At 35.1% G+C, this 22755-nt stretch overlaps 1 protein-coding gene across 1 annotated transcript in view; it reads right to left on the bottom strand.

Moving 5' to 3' along the window:
- Window positions 1-19823, bottom strand: part of DNAH8 (dynein axonemal heavy chain 8) — a 116221-nt gene extending 96398 nt beyond the window's left edge. Inside the window, exons 1-16 of the mRNA XM_041404276.1 lie at window positions 19701-19823; window positions 18946-19080; window positions 16630-16714; window positions 15642-15790; window positions 14128-14317; window positions 13605-13768; window positions 12455-12631; window positions 11964-12077; window positions 9383-9490; window positions 7048-7149; window positions 5631-5777; window positions 4513-4710; window positions 3888-3964; window positions 3341-3440; window positions 1081-1200; window positions 228-363 (exon numbers count right to left, since the gene is read on the bottom strand). Coding sequence (XP_041260210.1) covers window positions 228-363; window positions 1081-1200; window positions 3341-3440; window positions 3888-3964; window positions 4513-4710; window positions 5631-5777; window positions 7048-7149; window positions 9383-9490; window positions 11964-12077; window positions 12455-12631; window positions 13605-13768; window positions 14128-14317; window positions 15642-15790; window positions 16630-16714; window positions 18946-18966 — 1888 coding nt within the window. The 5' untranslated portion in view covers window positions 18967-19080; window positions 19701-19823. The remainder of the gene's footprint in view (window positions 1-227; window positions 364-1080; window positions 1201-3340; window positions 3441-3887; window positions 3965-4512; window positions 4711-5630; window positions 5778-7047; window positions 7150-9382; window positions 9491-11963; window positions 12078-12454; window positions 12632-13604; window positions 13769-14127; window positions 14318-15641; window positions 15791-16629; window positions 16715-18945; window positions 19081-19700) is intronic.
- Between the last annotated feature and the right edge of the window lie 2932 nt (window positions 19824-22755).

The raw sequence follows: 22755 nt of genomic DNA, 5'->3' as shown, positions 1-22755 counted from the left end.
CACTAATGTTTAGCAGTTATCTGTCAAACAGTGTACCAAATCTGCAATCCTCTGCATCAAAGCCAAGCATCAAGGTCAGTAAAGCACTGAGATTGTATTACTGAGTCTGATAATTGGATCATGATTTACTTGCACATTTTAAGGGTAAATGAGGCTTAAAAAATAATTTATGTTAACTTACTATTCAACAACAATTTAAAGAAGCACGTACATATTTAATTACTTACGATATTGTAATTGTGAAATTTCCTTCATCCACGCATTATGATAGACCACCTCGAACTCCACCAATACATATGCAAGTTTGTTGTATGATTGAACAACTGCTTTACCTTCTGGACTTGCCAAGATATCTGAATGTTTCTGTTAAAACACAGTACATTCAAATTAAAACTATATCCAAAACCACCATACCACTTGGGTTTTTCTCAATTTAACTATTGTCTGTACACAGTGTAGGTTAATACTATGAATTATACTCACAGAGCTCTTAAAAACTGTATCAAATATTTATGATTCAAATTTACAGGGCAATAAAGTCAGCAAGAACTTGTAAGGAATAAATGCTAAATATTTAACATCAGTAAGGACAATTACTTCAATATACTGTCATAAATACCTACAATTCACAGTGAAATGGATACTCAGTTCTACTCAAAATTGAATAACTGAAAATTTATTTTAAAAGTTTCCTTTTTTAATCAGTAATGATATTTATGTCTGTTTTCCTTGGAACAGATTTAGATTATTATTATTCACATCTAAGGGAAACAGGAAAGTGAAAACCTCTCTTACATAGAAGTTAACTTGGCATGAGACCCTAGATACTTCGTAGGAGAATCACTCAAACATTTCAAGAATTCTTCAAGGTTATTTTCAACTGAAATAGTCTAGTCTGTTCTATTCCAACACTACATCTTGGATCTACAAGGCTGACTGCAGAGCAGTATAAACATACAAAGAAAAATTTTGCTTAGCATATAACAAATGATGCAATCATAGCCAGAAATTTCATGATCACTCTACTGAAGACAGCTCACTGTTACACAAAACGCCTAATTTTTCAGCACATCAACTTACATGGAAATAGCTGATTGGATCATTTACCCTTCTGAATAGCTGTCTCACCCACAATATCTTTCCTGCAATAGGTGGCATGTTTCGAGCTAGAGGAGGGTCATCTTTCTGGGTTTGGTATAGCTACAGCAAGAACAATATCATTAAACACATGTATTTTAAAAAATCTATTGAAATGCTAAACTGTTTTCTATTGTAGTAGAATTTCTTCCTCCTCACAAAAAGATTAAATTTGCATGGAGTCACACAACAGCTCATGGAGAGATAAATGTATTTCTTCCCTGACTTTGTACCCTTCAAAGATACACACATATCAACACTGGTCTCCGTCATCTCATGCTGTTTCTCAGCTGTGCTGTTTCTCTCTGTGTTTATGACAGAGTTCTGAGTACACCAAAAGGCATTGTGAACTCTGGGGCAGAGCAGCCAGTATTCAGGATCAAGTCTGACACCCGACTTTGAAGACATCTGCTGTGAAAGCAAGCTGTTTAAGGAAGTGGTATCAGGAGAATCCCTGTGGGACTTCTCCTTCCCTTGAAACTGGTCATAGAAGAGGTCCAAGCTAGATTGTTAACTGAGAGCTTTCTCCTGAATAGAAACATCAACACTGTTCTTCAGGCACACGTATCTGACTATTAGATAACATTACAGGATTTGGACTTAATTATTCTTGTGGGTCCCTTCCAAATCAGAATAATTTAGTATTCTATGACTTGCATTTTTCTACTAACTTCGAACCAAAATGCATGTAGATACTCCTGGACACACAGCCCATACTTTTATCTGTGTCCAAGATGAAAAAAATGTCCCCTGCTCAGTTAATGACTGCATTAAAACAAAATAAAACAAAAAGGCCTAAATTTATATTGTACAAAATTTGCAATGACGAAGTATTCAATCACTTTAGAACCAGCACTGCAGTTGGAGCAACTTTTTATTAGAAATAACTTGCTTGTCAAAGATAAAAGGTAATTTAGTAATATCAAATGAATAGTTAAAACTAGTCAGCAGAATCAAGATGTATTCTTTGACAGAAAAAAGGAGTATTTGGAGACACCCAACTTTAGGCATGTGAACTTAGGCTGTGATGACACAACTCTTCAATAACTAGGACGTCTTGGCCCAAACTTGTCTCCGGTGGCCCCAGGCAAAGAAATCCAAGTAGCTTCACAATGATCTTGAGAGGAACTGACCTGGATGAAACCCTCTCAGCAAACGTACTTATTATTTTTTTTGCCTGGGAAAACACAGATAAGGGTGGGCTACATGATTTTTTTAAGCAAGCAGTGCTGCTAAGAACCTGTTCATCTTGTTAAACCAGTAATTAGGGGTCTAGGGATTGTTATATACAGTGTGTAGGTAGGGAAAGGACACTGTAAAGAATGGTTCAGAGCAGGTTTGCTAGGCTACAGTTTTAAGTCACTGTTTGGAGGAAAAATTTTCCAATAACTGCAGAGTTTATAGATATTGGCTCCTTATGCAAACTTCTATCATTGATCTTACAAAATGTAAACATCTCAAAAAAACTTTTTCAACAATCTGGTTTTCCCAATTCCCTTTATATTCATTGAAGAAAAATGGTCATTTGGAGGGAATTATTTAAATCTTCAGGACAGTATATAAAATTGATCAGATTAACTCACTCTAGAGTAATTCTTTCTTTCTTTCTTTTGTAGAAAGGGAGTTTGGACATCTAGTTCTAATGCAGATGTTTATTTTACAGACAAAGCAATAGTTTACAGTCAAGTGATATGAGCAGTTGCCAGAACTTAATTCTCATTTATACTTCAGTCAGGGTGCACTACAAAAATCATGAAAAATTACTTCATAATGAACATAAATGCAATTTGCCTATATTTTACTTGTATTTTATGCTGCCACAGCAATTGATAGTAACTCCTTATAAATGCAAATTAACTGCAGAAACCTCATTTAATAAAAAAATCCAAAAGGTACAAACAAGCAATGTACACAGCCAGTAAAGAACACGCTTCTTTAAATTTAATTTATGAAGGAATAACAGAAAATATTTTGGTTTATAAAGTAAAATTGTGATAAAAAATTTGCCTTCAAGAGCGGTTGTGCATATTGTGCTGCCCACCCACTAAGGCCTGTTTTCTGTAACAGGAAAACAGAAGTAGGATAAATTGAGAATTGGGAGTAAATTAGTGAAAGAGGCCAAAAAAATAAAAATTGTTTTTATTAAAATGCTCACTCCTATTTTAACATGATGTTTACAACTTACTGGAAAGAAATTAAATACCTTTTTAGTAGCTTCGAGTTCTGCTACATAATGTTGAAGAATACAACTAACTGTATGTGCAGTTTCTTCTTGAAGGCATGGCATATTCAGACTTTGAAACCTGTATTAAAAATTGGTACCCAAAATGACATTTCTAAAATAATAACTGTTTTAATTTATTTTGGGGTATACAAACATTATATAAAGTGAAATAAGCAAAAATCTAGGAAATTATTTTCAATCTGGAAAAATGTTTTCTTTGAGGAAGTTTAAACAAGTTGAAAATTTCTGCCCTGGTGGGTATTTTGGTCATTGTTGTTTAGTACGTTTTAGGCTTTTCCTTTAGTATCTTCTTGTGCATAAAAATATTCTAATGAAATTAAGAAAAATAATATACTGATTCCCATAAGAAAGATAAAACATTTTATCATGATTATGTGGTTCAGAATATCAGTAATGAAAAATTCTCAATTAGGCCCTTTGTTTTAAAATTTGCTGGGCTGTTTAAATTGTGCTAATCAGTAATTTCAAGTTAATTTAGAATATTTTAAAACATAGTTACCAATACCTTTGAAGTAACTGAAGTGAATTCTGTGAAGACAAAATTTTCCGAAAACAGGTACGCATAAAATTCTGTAGCTGTGTCTAAAGAATACATAATTCAGCGTGGGTTTTCAGGTCAGAGAATAGTACTTTGATGATATTTTCTTAACATAGTAGCACTTGAAATTGTTATTTAAAGCACACTTACAGGACAAAATAGCAGCTTTCATCAGGCCATGCTTAATATAATAATTAAATAGCTAGTTTCAGTCAAATAATCTCTAAAATGTCATACAATTCAATGAAATAAACAAATTTGTTGCAAATTTATTCTGCCCAAAATCTGACCACATTTCTTCAGGCTAATAAATTACTTTCACATAGAAAATTCTCTCAGGTCTCACAATTTTTGTCATTTTGGCCACAGAGTGAAAATCATCCTTGAGCACTGTTTGATATATTTTACACCTTTCTTTGAAAGGAGAAGGAATGGAAAAACGTCCCTCCAGGCAAGCACAAACTCCGTGATGTTTAAAAGAACAATGTAGCCTATTCACAATCCAAAGTCTCACTGACAATCAAATCTCACTGACAATCAGTTCCATAGATTCTTTCCCAAGTAAGTTATAATAAGTCAAAATATTACTTACCTCTAAACGTTCAACTTCTGACATGAATTTCACAAAATCCACATCAAATTCTGTTACATGTGGATCAAGGGTGTCATATGGTTTCTTTTGAAAAATGTGGTAGATATTTCTGAATTTTACTGCCATAAGATCTATACCTTCAATTGCACACTGACTCAGTGCATTAAAATTCTGTTCTACGGCTATCATCTCCTTTATCTGAAATAAAGATATTATATTCATGCTCAGAATGAATTCTTTGTTATTTCCTCTATAACCTAAAACCTGAGCAAAATAAAATATTCAACAGCCACTCCTCTAGCTACTGCATTCATAAATGTGTTGTTTCCGAGTCAAGCAGCTTCAATATTGAAGCATGGTTAATTCAGTTTTCAACATCAGTTATCACCACAACTCAACACAAAGTAAAATAATATTTGCTTTCTTACTGATAAAGAGGGGTTTTTTATGTTTTACTGCTAGATCCAATAGGATAATACGGAAAAGGAGTTAAAACTTGGCATGCTTATGACAAAAAGATATATCAAAGAATAAAAAACCCCAACCCTACAGGTTAGTATGCATATTGAGTGATGAAAAAGTACATCAAAGACTCACAGAACTCTTACCTTGTGATGATTATCATCTTATCATTTGTCTGACCTTATTCTGTACCAAGAAGCATCTATTACCTTTTCCACTCAAGAATGTTAGTTTAAAATTCCTTCACTGCATTAGCAAGCTAAATGTTAAGATGACACCAAGCAGCAGAATCATCTGAAGAATTGTGCTTGGCAGTAAACATGAGTTTTTAATGTGATTAAAAAAAAACCCCAAAAGTGTGTTATTTTTTACATAATTTTAAGCCTCTTAAAATAATTATCTGAGTCTAGATCAATCAGGTTATTTCTCTCCATACTAAAAGAGATAAATTGACAAGTTGAGAAGGCAATTGTGAGGTAATATCGTCAATCATTGGGATGACTTACTCTGTGGAAGTGCCTAAATGCTCTCAATACAGAGTTACAGTCTCCTTTAAAGGATGATTAAGAGAATGTATGTTGGCAAGCATCCACTTTGTAAACTGTTCTTTGGAGAAACACTTCTTTACGAATAACAACAGCACCCAATATACTCACTTTTTCTAATCTCCTACAAAAAGCTTCAGATTTTCCAAAAATGTACACTTCTGATACTTCCAATACCTTTCCTTCTAGATTTTCTGAAGTCTCTTGCCTAGCTTCATGGAAGCATTTCTGATATTCTCTCAACAGATGTATGCATTCCTAAAAAGTGAAGGAATAAATACCATATTCATTATGCTATGCTTATGAGTACACAAACCTATTGACATTCCAAAGCCATTAGTTAGTTATCACTTAATCTGGTTTCAGCCAAAAGGCAACAACAACTTAAACACAGTGGTTTTTCTTCAGTATCTGAAGAAAGTGTTTGCAACATATGAACGAACATACAGTAGAAGAGCACAGTGAACCAGAGAGTGGTGGTGAATGGTGTTGCATCCGGTTGGCAGCCCGTCACTACTGGTGTCCCCAGGGACCAGTGCTGGGCCCAGTCTTGTTTAATATCTTCACTGATGATCTGGATAAGGGGACTGAGCCCACCATCAGCTGATTTTCAGACATGGGTGTCAGTGTCGATCTGCTGGAGGGTAGGAGGGCTATGCAGAGGGACCTGAACAGGCTGGATAAATGGGCTGAATCCAGCAATTTGGTGTTTAACAAGACCAAGTGCTGTGTCCTGCACTTTGGCCACAAAAACTCCCTGAAGCACTACAGGCTGGGGACAGTGGCCAGGCAGAAAGGGACCTGGGGGTACTGGTTGATGGCAGACTGAACACGAGCCAGCAGTGTGCTCACAGGGCCATGAAGACCAGCGGCATCCTGGCCTCTATGAACAACAGTGTGGTCAGCAGGACTGGGGAAGTGATTGTTCCTCTGTGTTCTATGCCTTTTGGGGAAGATAGGAACCCAGTAACTGAGGTCCAGAAAAGGAGAAGGTGGAAATGACATAAACATCGGCAACCAGTATTCCCACAGCTGCACATATTTTGCCATAGCACATTGCATTCGCTTAATTTGTTCTTAATAGGTGAAGAAGAGGAAGACTATCTTAACACTGACTTTTCATGTAATGCCAATGAAATCTTGTATGGAAAGGAACTACTGTTACAAAGTCAGGGTCTATTCAAACACCGGATTTTCCAGGGTAGAGGAAGCTGGTACCATATCAGAGCTATACCCTCCTACATAGCCCCTCTTCCTCAAGACGGAAAAATGTGAAATTAATTCCTTGGTTGCACATAAAGCAAAGATGCCAATTCCAAGGTCAGTGACAGACCACACTGATAAAGATGAAGCTATTCTAATTACAACAATGCCCATGGGCTACAAGTTGGGAAAACATTCAAAGCATCATTAAATAAAAAAGCTAAGAGGGGGAAGCACTTGATACGCATTGATGTGGACTTCCTTATGATACCAATAGGTAATCAATAGGTTTGACATGTAAATAATAAAATGCCAAAATACAAACGTTGATTTTTCCAGTGACTACTGGCGTCTCCTGATCCCATACTCCATTCAAGCCAGCATCTGTAATGTATGCTTTACATGTTGTGACCATTTGGTTTGTAACCTAGGACAGACAAATGAAAGAAGCTCAGCAGTAATTTTAAGCTTCACAGTAAATTTTCCTGTTTCACAAAATCTAATAAAATTCTCATATACATGTGTCAATACTATCAGATTTGGAATAAATTTCACTTGTGGAAAAAATAGTGGCTAAAAAATATGTGCAATATATACAACAAACACCCTATAAAAACTCTGAGAACACTCCCAGAAGTATATGTAAGTCCCAGGACATATTTGTAAATCCTATAATGTCAGCAATACATAAACACAGAATGTCATCAATGAAAATTCAAGAATAAAAAGAGTTTATTGAATTCCAACTATTCTTCACTTACATTGCTGTCTTTACACGTGCAGCACTTATTTAAGGACTGCTCTTAAAGAATTTTGTATCCTAGCGGTATGGCTTTACCTTGATTTCCTGTGGCTATAAAAAGGAAAAAAACATTCTACTTCTCAACCACAAAAATCCAAAGTTAGTAATGACAGAAGGGGAGAGAGGAGTATGTGCAGATACAGAAGACATACTACAGGTAGACAATTTTTTTGTCCATTAAATAACATGAACAATTCAAAACAATTCTCCTGATGGTGTTGTTTGGGTTTTGCCTTTTTTCTTTTATATGTCCTCTGTATTCTTTGCACATATATTTGTAGCTCTGTCAGGTATTGTATTAGTAGCTAGGTATTCCAGTGCTTTTCCATGGCCTTTCCCTAAGCAGAACGACAAAACAAATTCCAGAGCTCCAAGCCCTGGGAGGTACAAGACCCCAGCGCTATCTTGGTTCTGCCTGGGAACCAAAGCTGAGAACAACTCTTTGAGATGCATTCTCACTGACAAAAGTGTTGAAAGGGGGACTCCAGAGAAGGGGTTTGACCTGGAGGAAAATTGCAACACCACTTGTACTCCTAATTGGTGCTTTTTATCAATTATGTTAATTTTCTAAAACCTATAAACGTGTACTCATCCTTGTAGAAGTGGGCTTTTGTGGACATTTTTCCATAGCTGCCTCTGAAGGCCTTCATTAAAGTTCCTCTTTTATATTACCTCCTTACTAAAATTATCTTGAGTTTCATTTCCAGGTTGGGAAAAAGGCAACACTGACATGAGGGTACTGTAAAGCACATCTTAAGTACCCCTAGCTGAAAAAAGACTGGAAACTGCCATACCAAAGGCAGGCTCAAACTTTAAGAAATTACTGATAAAGTTGGAGATAGGACGTCCAGTGTCACTTCTGATGATCATTAAGTGAAAACAAACAGTAAATAGGGACCTTAAACCACTGGATTAAAATACAGATTTTTCCTTGCTATTTCAAGCATAGCTTCATATAACCAGATTGTTATTAGCCTCTGCAGTGAAATACGCACTCCCTTAAACCATTAAATAATAGACAGCAGCAAGAGTCAATATACAAATGTACAAAGACCCATTATATGACAGGTAATATATACCTAATGTGATATACAGAAAATAGGCACAGCCATGAATAGATACAGATTCAAAAGAGCACATACTTCTAAATATCCTAGTTCAAATTAAAATGTAACAAAATTTTATGCTGAACCCTGTGGTGTAAAGAAACAAAAAATGTGTGTCTGTGTAATGAGGGTGTACTGTGAATTTCCCCTGAATGCTTACTGCAGGTGTCTGGTTTAGTTAGGAAGGATTTCTTTGCTATAAAATCATTGTACAAACCATCTTTGCATGCAGTGAATACCTGGATTCTGCAAAAGACATTGGTATAAACACATAGCCAGTCTTAATTTTCTCTTTAAGGAGGGAAAGTTTATGATCTGAAATTCAATTAACTTTTCAAGTATGACTTGCTTCGGAAAACAGGAATGTTTTATCTTTCTCATTTTTTGGAGGAACAGCCTAGTCAGATTGATGGCCATCTGCCATTAGGTCATCCAGGCTGAGAAAAAAAGAGCCTGTGCAGATTTTATGATTTAGGAAAAAACTGATCAAATTAATTCACATCAGAAAATTAAACAAGAATATAAAATAATTAACACTGATGAACAAGAATAAACAAAGCTCCTTTCAGAAGAGAAACCTGTAATCCAAGTTTAATCCTCTCATGGTCAACAGACTTCTCTTCCTTTCTCATGCAGAACCCCACTATTTAATACCATTTTTGAACAAATGTTCTACTGATTTAAACAAAATTAATTTTTCTTCTGAAAAGTCACACAATTTTTGTAACTACTAATTTGTTTAATATACTTACCTTTATAAGTAATGATGTAATTCTCTCAGAAGTATTGTAATATTTTGAAACACGTTGAATCATTTGTACAGCCTTTATCAAGTATGGTATTCCCTGTGTCATTAATACCTCAAAGCAGAGTTTCAAGAAAAAATTTACTTCATATTCTTAGCAACCATATTTCCATTCTATTGTCAACTTCTAAATTACATATTTTCCTAAGTCACATGAATCAATCTTAAAATGTCATGGCATCTTACCAAAAGTTTTCGTATTAAAAAAGACTAACCATGCTCAATAAGATTTCAAACGTGAACTAACAAGAACAATAAATGGCTAAGTTTGATCATTGGCTAAGAAATCAGATTAAAGACGTTACAAGATAAAATAATTTTAATATCCTGTTTTGATTAACAAAACTGAACACTGATTCAAAATGTAAAGGTTCCATTTTTTGGTGCAATAGGAAGTATTTTTCTGACAGCAGTTTTCTGTGATGGATGCTTTTGTTTTCCTTCAGGTAAGGCTGCTAATGTACTTTCATTGTCATAACAACCTTAATATAAAATGTTTCATTTAGACACTTCAGAAATCTCATTAATTAATTGTCACAACGTTAGTTTCATTAACAAATGCCTAATTCCTTTAAGCACCATATCAAACATCTAAATCTTTCACATATTTTGTGAAATCAATGTTCACATTGTTAAAATCATACTATGGCTTCACAAATACTCAGTAGATTAAACACTTCCAAAGTATTTTGGCCAGGAAAAAAAAAATAAACAAACCAAAAGAAAAGATAAAACATTATAATTCATTAACATTATCAGGGAGTTGTCAAAGTTACAATTCAGAACATCAAGAAAATAATTTTGGCTGTCACCCCTCAATGGAGAAGCCAAGCTCCTGTAATTAAATTTGTGCTGCAAACTCAAACTCCTACTGTGAATAGACATAGAAGCCATGTGCATTTAGCAAGAGTGTGAAATAAATGCTATATAGTATAAAAGCAACCATATTGTTGCTGTGTGTCTGTGTCCATATTGTTCATCACCAATACCACTCCTGAAATGGAATCAGGAGATTCTGGGTCTACAGTTTTCTTTTTCAATCCTTAACAAAAAATAAAACCCTGAATATTGGACTGTGTCTAAATTTCTCTGATTCAAAGCTTTGAGTTAAATGCTCAGTCTGAATTTTCATATATTAACTTACTTCAATACAAATGTCACTGTGTGATACTGCATGCACTAAATGCACTAAACACACTAATATTTTATGCACACACCAAATATCACCAAAATATCACCATAAATCTACCTGTATGCCATTCCTTATTCACTAATATATAAAAGAGTTGTCCATACCAGATACTAAATGCAACTCTGCACAGAATGAAGGTCTGTTTAAAAGAAGATATATTTAGCTTGGAAATCATTGTTTTTAAGCCGAATGCCATAGAAAGTCCTACCTAAATTAAGTTGATCTCAGGAACACAATTTAACAGAAAAATCACATGTATCCAAATTGTTCCAGACTAAACAAAGAACTCTAATTAACCATCCTGTATTAGTAAAATTATGAACTCTTCAATGGGTTTGCACCCACTAATGTCTGTCTTTGTTTGTGATACAAATAATTTTATCTTCGTAACACCCATGGAAGTAGTTCATCATTATGGCCTGGTACCTGGCACCCTCTAGTGATACCTTGAAGAGATGAAGATAAACAGCTTAGTGACGCTGCTTATCACACTTGCCTCTTATACTATTTCATGCAATATGAGCTCTATGTCATACCAAAGTCCTTTTGCTTGCCCTCATTTACAACTTTGTAGTAGGATCCTAAGCTGCCAGAGATTCAAAAGAAATGCAACACTTCCTGACAGAGGGCTGGAGGCATATAGAACCAAAACATGAAGGACTTAAAACCAATGGACAATAAGCACTATTTTTCGAGGGTATTTACTCCTTTCATCCTATTCTGCAACAACCATTAGGAAAATACACCTTTATAATAATTCATAGTTATTATACCAAATAACTAATATCTTGAACTACCACTGAATGGTGTACCTGGACAACCAATTGTCCAAATTCTGACTGGCAGGTACTTCTGCAAATAGAAGCAATCTATATTAAAAAATGTTTTGCCCATTTAGGACCTTATAAGGTTTTATTATTTTCTGTATAACTGAAATGTTGGCACTTTGGTTACAGTTATGTGCCCCGTTGACACATATGGCATTTTCAGGGCAAGATATAATTTGGAGATTTTTGTATTATGAAATATGTAGCTGGTTTAATTGCTTTTAAAAATAATACCAGCAGCAGGACTGACTTATTAGACAATCATATGTATTTATGTTTATTTACTAAATACATATTTCAAATACTATATTTATGAAATATATAATAAAATAATACTTCAACATTTAGCTTGAGAAGCTCTTAGAAAAAAAAAAAATCAGGAAAACTAGAAATGTAAGTTAGAAAAAAATACTTTTAAGTAAATATAAGGAAGAGAAACTTTATTTTGCTCTGGGATTTCTATGTAAATACCTAAACAATGCAGAAAGAATGGTGAAAAGCATACTTACAACATCAGTGGTATAAAGCGGCTGACAAACTTTTTCAAGTGTGCTTAGGTATCTCACATTATCCTTCGATTCATTTGCTGCATCTGTGATTTTGCCATCTAATTCTTGCCATGACTAGTGGGAAAAGAGTACTGTGAACAACTTCATACATAGTGAACTTCGTACAAAGTGAACTATTTCTTTAACTTGCACTCACTTGCCAGAGGTAAACTTTGTAAAAGAATTTTAAGAGGCATTGACAAAGCAGTCAATAAAAGTTAATTTATTGTATTTATTACACATATAATGTATTTTATGTTCATTTTTGGTTGCATCCCTGAAATGTCTTCTTCTTTGTCTGGAGAGAGTCAGCACACCAGCAACACATCTAAATTTTCCCCTTCTAATTCTCCTTGGCAAAACTCTCTTAGATTAAATAAAAACAAGCAAAGAAAAAATAACCTTTATAGTAAAAAAAAAAAAAAAAAAAAAAAAAAAGCAAAAATTATTACTTTTAGTATTTTAGAGTGTGCAACTTTCAGAACATTGATAACAGCTTTACAGTTTTGTCCTTTGATCTGTTCGATAATAAAGTTCAGTTTAGCAGACATGTATTTCCAGTTCTCCAATTCCATCAGCGGACCTGAATCCTTAGATTCTCTCCTTAGCTGTTTGCTCTCAATCAGAACCTGCAACCCAATTAAAAAAAAAAAAAAAAATCAAATGTCTACTACAGCAAATAGACAAGTCATTATAGAGAAGAAACACTCTTGAGGAAACTCACTTAGAAAGGAACAAACTTGCAGTTACTGACACATGAAAATTATTCCCATTTGGAAAAGCTTTCTAAGACTGAATTGCACTTAATCATATTCTTGAACTGAAATTAAGGCAATTAATACATATGTTCAATTGCTGTCATACCCTGGGTGAATATCAGCATATACAGATAAGCCTTTAATCAGAATCTGTGGATTGAAATGCACCAATGTAATTTCACTTGTCCAGAACTTCAAGAATTAGTTTAATAAAAGTATTAGATATCAGTCATAAATGTATCCATTTATATGTTGATAAATGTGCAGTCAGCTCTTTTTACATGTCTTTGACATTTTTATTCTTGTGAGATAAACACACTAACTACAGTATGCCTTATAAGTAGAGTATGTCCCTGCCTACACAGATTCATATTTTGATGAAGGATTCTCTCTTTTTCATGGAAGTCTCAGACACCAGCATCTTGGATAACTGAGACCTTACCATGCAAGACTTACACAGGATAAAATATGCCCTGCTGGGCCTGCTCAAAAATCTTTCTAAGAGCAGTACTTCCCACCACAAGTGGCAGCAGAAACTTAACAGGTAATGTACAGTTAGGTATGCTCTATATACATACGTGCTCCTCATCAGTGTTATTAGTCCTGCGACTCTCTGTTATCTTCTTGCTATTTGTGAATTAAGTGTTCAGAAACTCTTATTCTCCCTAGACTGTATATTCCTAGGCATAAGGACTATCCACTTAACTTCCCTTGTGCATAGAAGTAGAGTGCTTCTCTTAACTTGGGTGAAGATGCAGCTGAAGCCTTTGGCAAACTTCAGGCAATTCTCACACATAATTTATAAATATTCATGCTGAATTGATGTGTTAAAACAGCAACTTACATGCTCAATTTGTTTATACCATATCATAAGTACTTCCTCTAGCTGGTTAACTGTGTCATAATTGTCAGCAGCTGCAGTTATTTTATCAAAGGTCTGGAGTTCAGAAAAATTAATGTGATCTATTTTTTTCAACTCAACTGTTCCTTCAATGCATGCTGCAGCACCTGAGAAAAAGGCAATTGCAATATCAAATCAATTAAGACTTTAAAATAAATTTCCACCACTCAAAGCAATTTAAATTTGAAAATATACATCTGCAGTCAGTGTTGCTTTGATAGAATAGCAATTTACTGCACTCACATAAAGCAGCAATATCTGATTTTAAATGCAGTGATACTCCTTAAAAGCAATGTGTCACTATTTTCTTAAGAAAATAATCCACCCATGTATATATTATGCAAGTAATGGATAATTTTATTTTTCCTTGCAGAATGTGAGAAGTTCCTTATCTATGCACTACCACCTTTAAACAGAAATCCTTAAGAAGAATTCTTCTAGTTTGTTTCCTAAATGCAATGCTTACCTCCTAAAAATGAAATGTATTTCTTAATTGTTTCCACAAAATTCTGCTTGTCTTTTGTATCCTCTTTGGACTGACCTAAATCACCCCAATTACTTGTTTCAAGGATAGCAGGGAGAAAAACCTTTTCTATTACATCTTTAATACCAGGTAGGAGTCCATCAGTGGCATCCAAAACACCAAAGGAAACTTCCTGCAGTGTAAAAATATTATTGTTATCAAAGCAGCAACTTACACTAGAAACAGTATTATAAGTTCTATGTATTTTTATAAAAGCACTTCAATATGCCAAACAAAACTTTAATTTAAGGAGAGAAAATCATTATATAACATACCTACATTGTCCCCATAAGACAGTACTTTCAATAAAAAAAGGGAAGTCAATAATTATTTAATACAGTTTAAAAAAGCTGTCTAGTTATGTTTTTGTTACATTAGTCTATCACACAGAGTTTGGAAATTCTGAAATGGTAGAAAAATGCCCTCACCCACAATTAGGTACTAACTCATGAATTGCAAGTAGGAAAAAACTCTCTGAATGTCGTTATCTGAAATTATATAAGAAGCAATTATCTGACTAAATATATATTATTTTGAATCAAGTTAAATTTTTTCCTACTCTCCAAAACAAAACTTTAGAAGGTCTGACTATTTCTAATATTCCAGTATTTAAAATGTCCTTAAAATAACCAAGTATTAACATACATCACGTAACAAACTTCCTAGAACATAAATTTCCTTCCCTTATCCCTTCAGAATTTGGAATTAATTGGGAAGGTATTTGATGGAAGAGTGATATTTATGACCAGTACTGAGGCCCTTGATAAAGACAGAACTTGTATCTTAATTCTGATAGTGTTTATTCTCCTTCACCTTCTTGGGTCTCAAAAGGAATGGATCATTTTAATGTCAAATATAAAGCATGTAAACTAATAATGGATTTTCTGTCTGAAGAATTTGAAATAATACTAATTACAAGATACATATGTGAAATTATTTGTTATCAATTTACAGTCCCTTGAGCACTGCCCAAATGCTAAGACATATAGCTATGAACAGTAATGAAGCCCACACTTACATATGAATTTGTCTTGTAAAGCAGAAAATCTCATGCCACATAATTCACACAGGATAAATGTTAATTTTGTATTTTATTTATCAAAATGCATTAAAAGGTAAAGGTAAACTTTTTGTCTCCTGGTATTTGCAATAAAGTCTTCTCAGTGTTTCCTTGTAGCTTAGGGATTTTGATCACAATTAAAATATACTTAGCAGCTTTGACTGCTTGAAAAATATCAAGGAGAATGAGAAATTAATGTTTATTTCTTTAACAAGAATCCTGTAAGACACTAAATTCACAAGTATTTGCTGAAGCGATACAGCTATTTGCTGTTTACCCAAAATGGAGAGGAAAAAAGTTACCACTAATTTTAGTTATGTGACAACTGTGAAAAAAAAATGAAACAAAAAATAGCTGCTTTTAAAGTTTTCAGTTGTTACAATAAATGAGAGAGTACCTCATGTATAGTTTTTTCATTTATGGATGTCTCATTCTTATAGCGAACGAAATATAAGCATAGTCCCATGACTTTGTCTGGTGTCTTCTCCAAATAAAATTGAAACATTTTATTTCCTTTTTCAACATCTGGAATTACTCGACCACACTCTGGAAAGGAATTTCATAGGTATGACTCTTTTTAAAAATGAGGGTATTATAAAATGCTTGAAATAAATATAAGGAAATAAAATTGAACATATAAATAATTTATTTTCTTCTTTGGTCAGAGAACAAAAAACAGTATAATTTCTAACTGTAATTAATCATACTATTACAAAACTACACTAAACATATAACATGTATCTTACAAACCTATTTGGGTGCATTGTAATGCACTGAAAAGGGAATTTGCTCAGGCCCATAGTTCTGAAACAATTTGCTGGTGACTAAGGTACTTTATTTTCATTTATCCTACCAAAAAAGATGTCAGGTCTAAGTGAGAAAAGAGAGACTTCGAGATGGCCTCAGGTCCGCTGTGGATATATTCCTATGCAATTTGATGGCTCAATATAAATAAGTAACAGAACAATATTTGCAGTAATTAGTGAATCATTAGTGATTTCAGACATTACATTCTAATTCTCTGCCACACATGAAATGTGAAAAATTTCAAATATTTATAATAAATGAAAATTCAGAGACAGATTTTATGAAAGTGCTTTCTAATGAACTGTGGGCAAAACTCACATGAAAAAGTCACAACCAATTCAGTACTTCAAAATAACACTTTATAGTCTTTCTTCAAGGTATGGCTAAAATTGAGGTTTTGTTTTTTCCAAACAATTTGACTTGAAGCAAGCATTTAAAATACAAATTTTCAGCCCTCAGAGCAAAAGCTTGAAAAATTCTGAACAAGCAAAAGCAGATTTTATTCTGAGAACCTCAAACTAAATGAACAATAGAATGCACTGTTACATGTGCCTGTATTGTTATTGCTAAACATTTACCTATTCCTCGTGGCTCTCCTTCTTGATAGAAAATTTTCAGTGATTTTCTTCCTCCCTTGGCAAAAAAGGAATCAAATGCATCGAACTGTTAAATCAAAGAGTGAATACATGTTACTCAAAATATTTTTATGTGCCTTTAAGAAGTGCAAAACTAATTTGATCATGCTACTGTTTAAAGCTTTGTTGACACTGCTTATCCCCAAATGTTTATCCACAGTGTTTATCCCCAAATATTGTGAGAAGATAGGAAGCATCCAGCTGAAGGACTCAGCCATGGCTTCTTCCTCATAAAAAAAAAAAAAAAAAAAGGTCAGAAGTTTAGCAAGCATGTGTGGAAATGCATCACCTGTTCAGGGACAAAGGATACACTTCTAGTTGTGGTATATTACTTATGAACATGGTTTTTTTTCCCCCAAATAAACAAATATTAAAGCTGAATTAGAACAGTGATGGGAAAATGAGCGACACCCAGGTTGATGGAAATTAAAGCCACTCTTGTGAGAAGATGTATGAAAATAAAAGAAGTAAAAGCAAGCGAGCTCTAGAAGTGCATTTCACTTTTGTTAACAGCACTAGTGAATAACAAGGTTAAAGTAGAGAAAAATCCATTAAAAAGAGCCACCCTCAAAATAATGAAGGAAAAAATTGTTAAAGCGCTGAAATACAGGGACAAAAAGCAGGAAAAAATTCATTACTACAAGAAGCACTCCAGCTTGTGAGGAAAAGGAGGACAAACAGTAACTTTGGGGCTTGTATGATTCTACACAGAAGGTAAGAAGTGAACTGTTCCCCCAGCTACTGATTCTGCAAAGAATCAATCTGCTGTCTCAAGTCCATGTGGTTCTCCCACCCACTGTGTGAATATATACACAGGCTAACACTTTAGAGGGCAAAACCTAACTCATGGATATCAAAGTCATATGTTTATGGCAATTTATTAAACAACAATTTGGTGAGGGACAATGTTGACACAGCCTCAACAGTCTAAACTGTTTATAAATAAACTAAAACTGGGAGCAGGAAAATATTCGACCACAAAAATTTTTCAGGTGATCCTGGTGACAGCCAAAAAAACCCCCAACCCAACCAAACCCAACCAAAAATAAACAAACAGAAAAACCCAGACCACAACCAAATGAGAAAAAAAACCCCTCAAGAACCCAAAGTTTCTCAGTTTCTCAAGTGTTGGGATTAGTCAAACTTGGTGTAGAACAGCAGTTTCACATTAAATCAGAATGATTTAAAACTATATATCATTTAGGAAATATAAAAAAGGGACAATACTTAGCACATCTCTATGTTGTGTAAGCAGAAAAAAAACAAACAAATGAGGCTAAGTACATTTTATGATTAAAAAAATCAATAAACAATGAAATCCAAACAAATTTGGAGTAAGGCTAAATTTGGCTTTTAATTGTAAAACTGAAGTTCTAAGAATTGACTTGTTTTATCAAAGGAGATACTGTCTGGCTGAGTTTTAAATGCGAAGTCAAATCTCTCTTAACAGACAAACAGAACATCAATCAGGTGCAACAACAGCCAAATAACAAAAATGTAATCGGAGAAGTTGAGTCGTATCTTTTCACAACAGCCATACTGAGTTTTGATATTCTATTAAAAGTACAGTTTAGCTGTTTCCTCCTGTTTGTTTAATCACTTTGAAACATCATGAAAGATAACACTAAACACACAAAAATAATGAAAGCTTTCAGAAGTTCCACATATTTGAGATCTATACACTCTGCAAACCCACTTAACCCAATCTTTTAAACATCCAAATATAAATAAAGCACTCAAAACTGAAATTTCTTAGTGGGTCTTTCAAATATTTCCATAGTACTTAAATGGTGCAGGATTAATCTTACTTCTTAATTACTAACAACATGCCAATTTTCAAAATGCTCCCGTAAGTTACACACTTTTGCACAATCTTATAAATTTCATTGAGAACTTACCTAGCAAACAAAAGTGATCATAATTAGTAGATAATAAAGTCAGTCTGAGATGGATGAAACTGTTTGGAACTGGTAGGTGTGAAAAGAAACCCTTCAATCAAAATAACAGCAGTATTTATATTTTTCTTGAGGTAAGAAAGATGTAAAAGCCACAATCAAAAATTGGGGATATTTGCAAATCTGCCGGGAAACTCAGCTAAAACATTTAGTCAGGTATCCTTTTAGATTGATTGTGTGCCTTAATAATCACATTTTCTGGCAAAAACCATCAAAATGATGGATAACACTTTTTATCAGAGGGGTAATCTGCTACATAATTTAACTAATAATTTAAATAAACAGGCATACAGAACAGACTCACCGAAGGGACATCCAATATCATTTCCTCCACAGTTGTTAAGTCTAAGCCTACCCTGGCACTGAGAACTTCAAATATGTATTTATATGAAGCATTAACTTTTGCTCTTCGATCTTCTCTTGCTTTTTCATATTGAATCTAAAACATTAAGCAAGACTTTCAAGCTAAAAATAAATAAAGCAATCACAACAATTACCTGCTACTTAACTTGCAACTGATGCTGAAATCTACTGTCTTGTATTTACAGCTGCAAAATGCCCTAATTTTAGAAATATCTATATTTTCAGAGGCTAAGAGAAGAACGAATTATTAAGTACTATTATAAGATGTGAAGTCAAATCTGAGGATATGTCAAGGAAAACAAAAAATTAAGAATATTACAGTCAGATTTTAAGATTTTTATGTGACATTAACTGGCTACCTTGTTCACTATCAAAATTTCAATTTATTAAATTAACACAAAAAGGTTAAAACAGCCATTTAAAATAAAGTATCTAGGGTGGGTAAATATTTGCAGGAACTAAGCTGAGTACAGCTTTGCTTCTATGTAAACTATTCAGCTAATATCTCCTGCTTCTGACCCCTATTACTTTAAAATTTTAAAATATTACAAACATGGAAAAAAATACTTTCTGCCAGAAATAATTTAGTAAAAGAACTGAGTCTAAACAAAAATAAAATAAATAAATAAAAGATTTATACTAATGATTAATATAAACTGAATTTAATAATCTGTGGAAGAATCAGAAACTTATAACCTTTCTTGCTTTGTGACTTTGCACGCTCGGTACTCCACTAGGGCGGTAAATCTTAGAAAAACTTTGACTTCCAAAAGAACGAGACGAAGAGGAAAGGCTCCCTAATCGTTGAGCTGCTTGAGAAGATCTGGCTACTTCTTCTGCAGTGGCTGAACCTTTTTTAGAATTTTTTCGTACCCCTGCCATTCTAAAATCTGAAATTTGAAAAGAGAAGATCATGTTTATAACAATCCAGACATTTCAAGTTTACTTTTTGCAGAAGACAGGAGCATCACAAAACTGACTTTCCAGGTATATAAATTTAGTAGTCTCATCAAATCCTCTTCCAGTTCTTAAAATATCAGACATTATATACATTTTTATAATAGGTTACAAATGTCAAGATAAGGATCGAGATACTTTTTATAAACAATTTTTCATACATGTGCGTTTTGTGGTGTGAATGCGTCTCTATAAAATAAATATGTTTTAAAAATAATTTCAGTGCATATCTGATTACTGAGAAATAGAAATGGCTTCAAACACAAATGACGTATTTAAATTGTGGTTTCTAAAATATATACCCAAATTCAGCAACTTAGAAAAGACTTGCATACACAGAAATTGCTATTCTGCTCAGTGTACAATTACAGTAAGGATCAAGATAACTATCAAGAAATAGTTAATATGAGGCCTAAGGGCAGCCTCCCACTTCTGTAACAATGTTATACATTCTCTTAGCCATTATTATCTGATTTGGGAAAAGAAAAATCAAAGGGAAAGACATGAAAAGCAACACCTGGTTGTTCATTACTTGCTCCTTATTTTTGCCCATGCAATAGGTGAAAAATTGGCTGATGTTCTATGGTTTTAGGCATGCAATCTACCTGCTACAGAAAGTGTTCATCTCTTTCTTGAAGCAAACGTACCGCAAAAAAAAAAAAAAAAAAAAAAAAAAGCCAAAAAAAAAAAATTTAGGAAAGTCACAAAAAAAAAAAAAAAGTGAAATGTAAATGAATTTTTTTTATTTATTTATTTTTCTTCATGTTTCTATGGCTGGCTTGGTCATCTACAAGGTTAGCAGTGGTACTTTCCTCCTTGATTATTCCGCTCAAGTGGAATAGGTTGGATGCTAATTTCCCTGCCTTTTAACTGGTTCGCTTTTAGCTAATACTTTCCCCTAAAGCACAAGATGAGAGAGGTGGGGTTCTCGCAGCTTTCTTTAAAAAACCCACAAAGGCTGCATTATCCCTGGCTCTCCAAAATCTATATTCAAGATACCTGGCGGTCCAGGTGAGAGTCTCACACTTTTCAAAAACCTTTGTGAGTTCCATCTGCCCCCCTCTCCCAGCTGGAATTACAAACATGCTTTTATGTCAAAACCTCCTTTCCTTCCCTCCAGGATGGCCCAAACCTTCTCTACAGGAACTGTTCATTGAAGGAAAGTAGGTCTGGCTTCCAGCATGTATCATCTTAGGGTTGAGGGAGAATGAGAGGGAAGAAGTAGAGGATTTCCGAGTACTGAGAATACAGCCTTGCGGCTCTCTTCTGAAAAGCTGAGCTGCCTTAGCCTGCACTTTAGCTTTGGCGTGCAATTGGGATGATGAGAGAGAGAGACGCGGACGAAGATCCTCACCGACCTGGCCGGAGCTGTGTCCCCTCACAGGGAAGGCAGCGGGGCGCGGCCCCCGGCAGAGCAGCGCTCACCGAGCCCCCCTCAGCGGGCGGTCCAGACGATCCAGACTCCTCCCGGTTCGGCGGAGCGGCCGGGCCGGTACCGGGAGCCCGTAACCGCTGCGGGGCGGGCTCGGGCCGGCGGCTCCAACGCCCCCCGGCAGCCGCGGGGCTCAGAGGGCGCCGTGCACGGCCGGCTCAAATTCGACCCCCAAAATCCGAACGGCCATTCCACCGTAAAAATCTCGTGTGCCTGGGAACCGCTGGGCCGCGCGGGTGGTGTGGGTGGTAAATGTGCCTATGGAGGTTACTTGAGTAACGCAGAGTGAGCTCGGCGCTGCCGAAGTGCTTTGCTCTCGATTACAAATCGTGTGGAGTTTTAATTCTTTTCCCCCCACAGGGTAATCAATCCTGGTTTTCATTCTGTGTCTTTGATAGAAATATTATCCTTCACATTAGGCCTGAAATTATATTTTTATACTAAAGGACAATGTGTAACTCCAGAGGGTGAAGAGACATCTGAAAGAATGCCTCATTAAAGTGTATAAATATCTAAAGGGGGGGTCAGATGGGAGTGCCAAGAGGATGATTCCAGGCTCTTCTTTGGAGTGCCAAGCAATAGGATAAGGGATAAAAGGCAGAAAGTGATGCACAGGAAGTTCCACCAGAATATGAGAAAGTTCTTAATGTGAGAGTAACTGAGCCCTGGAACAAATTGCCCAGAAAGGTTGTGGAGTGTCCCTCCCTGGAGATATTCAAAAATCATCTGGACACAATCAATGTACTCTGGGATAACACTGCATGAGCAGGGAGATTGGAACAGATCCACTGTGGTACGTTCGAATCTGCCCAATTCTGCAATTCTGTGACAAGTGCTACTTGAAATCTTTTCCCATCACCTGGAGGCAAAAATCAGAAATCAACCTCTGTCAACACTAAACCAAGGCTGCCATGAGTATGATAACAGCACAATGCCAGGATTCCCAAACAGCATGAAACTGCCAGGACTTACAAAAGCACCACCATTCCAGAGGATCTGGGTTATCAGCTGTGTCTGCTGTGGCACTGGTGTGGTACTTGGCCTCCCGGTGGCAACTGGAGGGGTGCATCGTCAGGTCACGGTAGGGGATCCTCACTTTCATGCCACATTTCAGCTAAGTAATGCCACAGTCAGGAAAGCTCCTTCCCTTTGGTCCTTATGGTGTCCTGAACACAGGCTCGTTACCTGTGCAGCATCAACTCATGCACTGAGGCAAGGAATTTCTATTTTTTATTCTAGTTTGCTCCAAGTAGGGAGCTGGGTAGTAACACACAAAATGCTGGCTCCCCAATAATCAAAACTTTACAGTATTTATAAATGTCAACAAACAAAAGCATCAGCATTCATTAGTTACAAATTACA

The sequence above is a fragment of the Onychostruthus taczanowskii genome, unplaced genomic scaffold (assembly GCF_017590055.1).
Source record: "Onychostruthus taczanowskii isolate IOZ18803 unplaced genomic scaffold, ASM1759005v1 scaffold21, whole genome shotgun sequence".
Taxonomy (NCBI): Eukaryota; Metazoa; Chordata; class Aves; order Passeriformes; family Passeridae; genus Onychostruthus; species Onychostruthus taczanowskii.
Note: the sequence above shows the minus strand (reverse complement) of the source record. Positions and strands in the feature narration are given on the sequence as shown.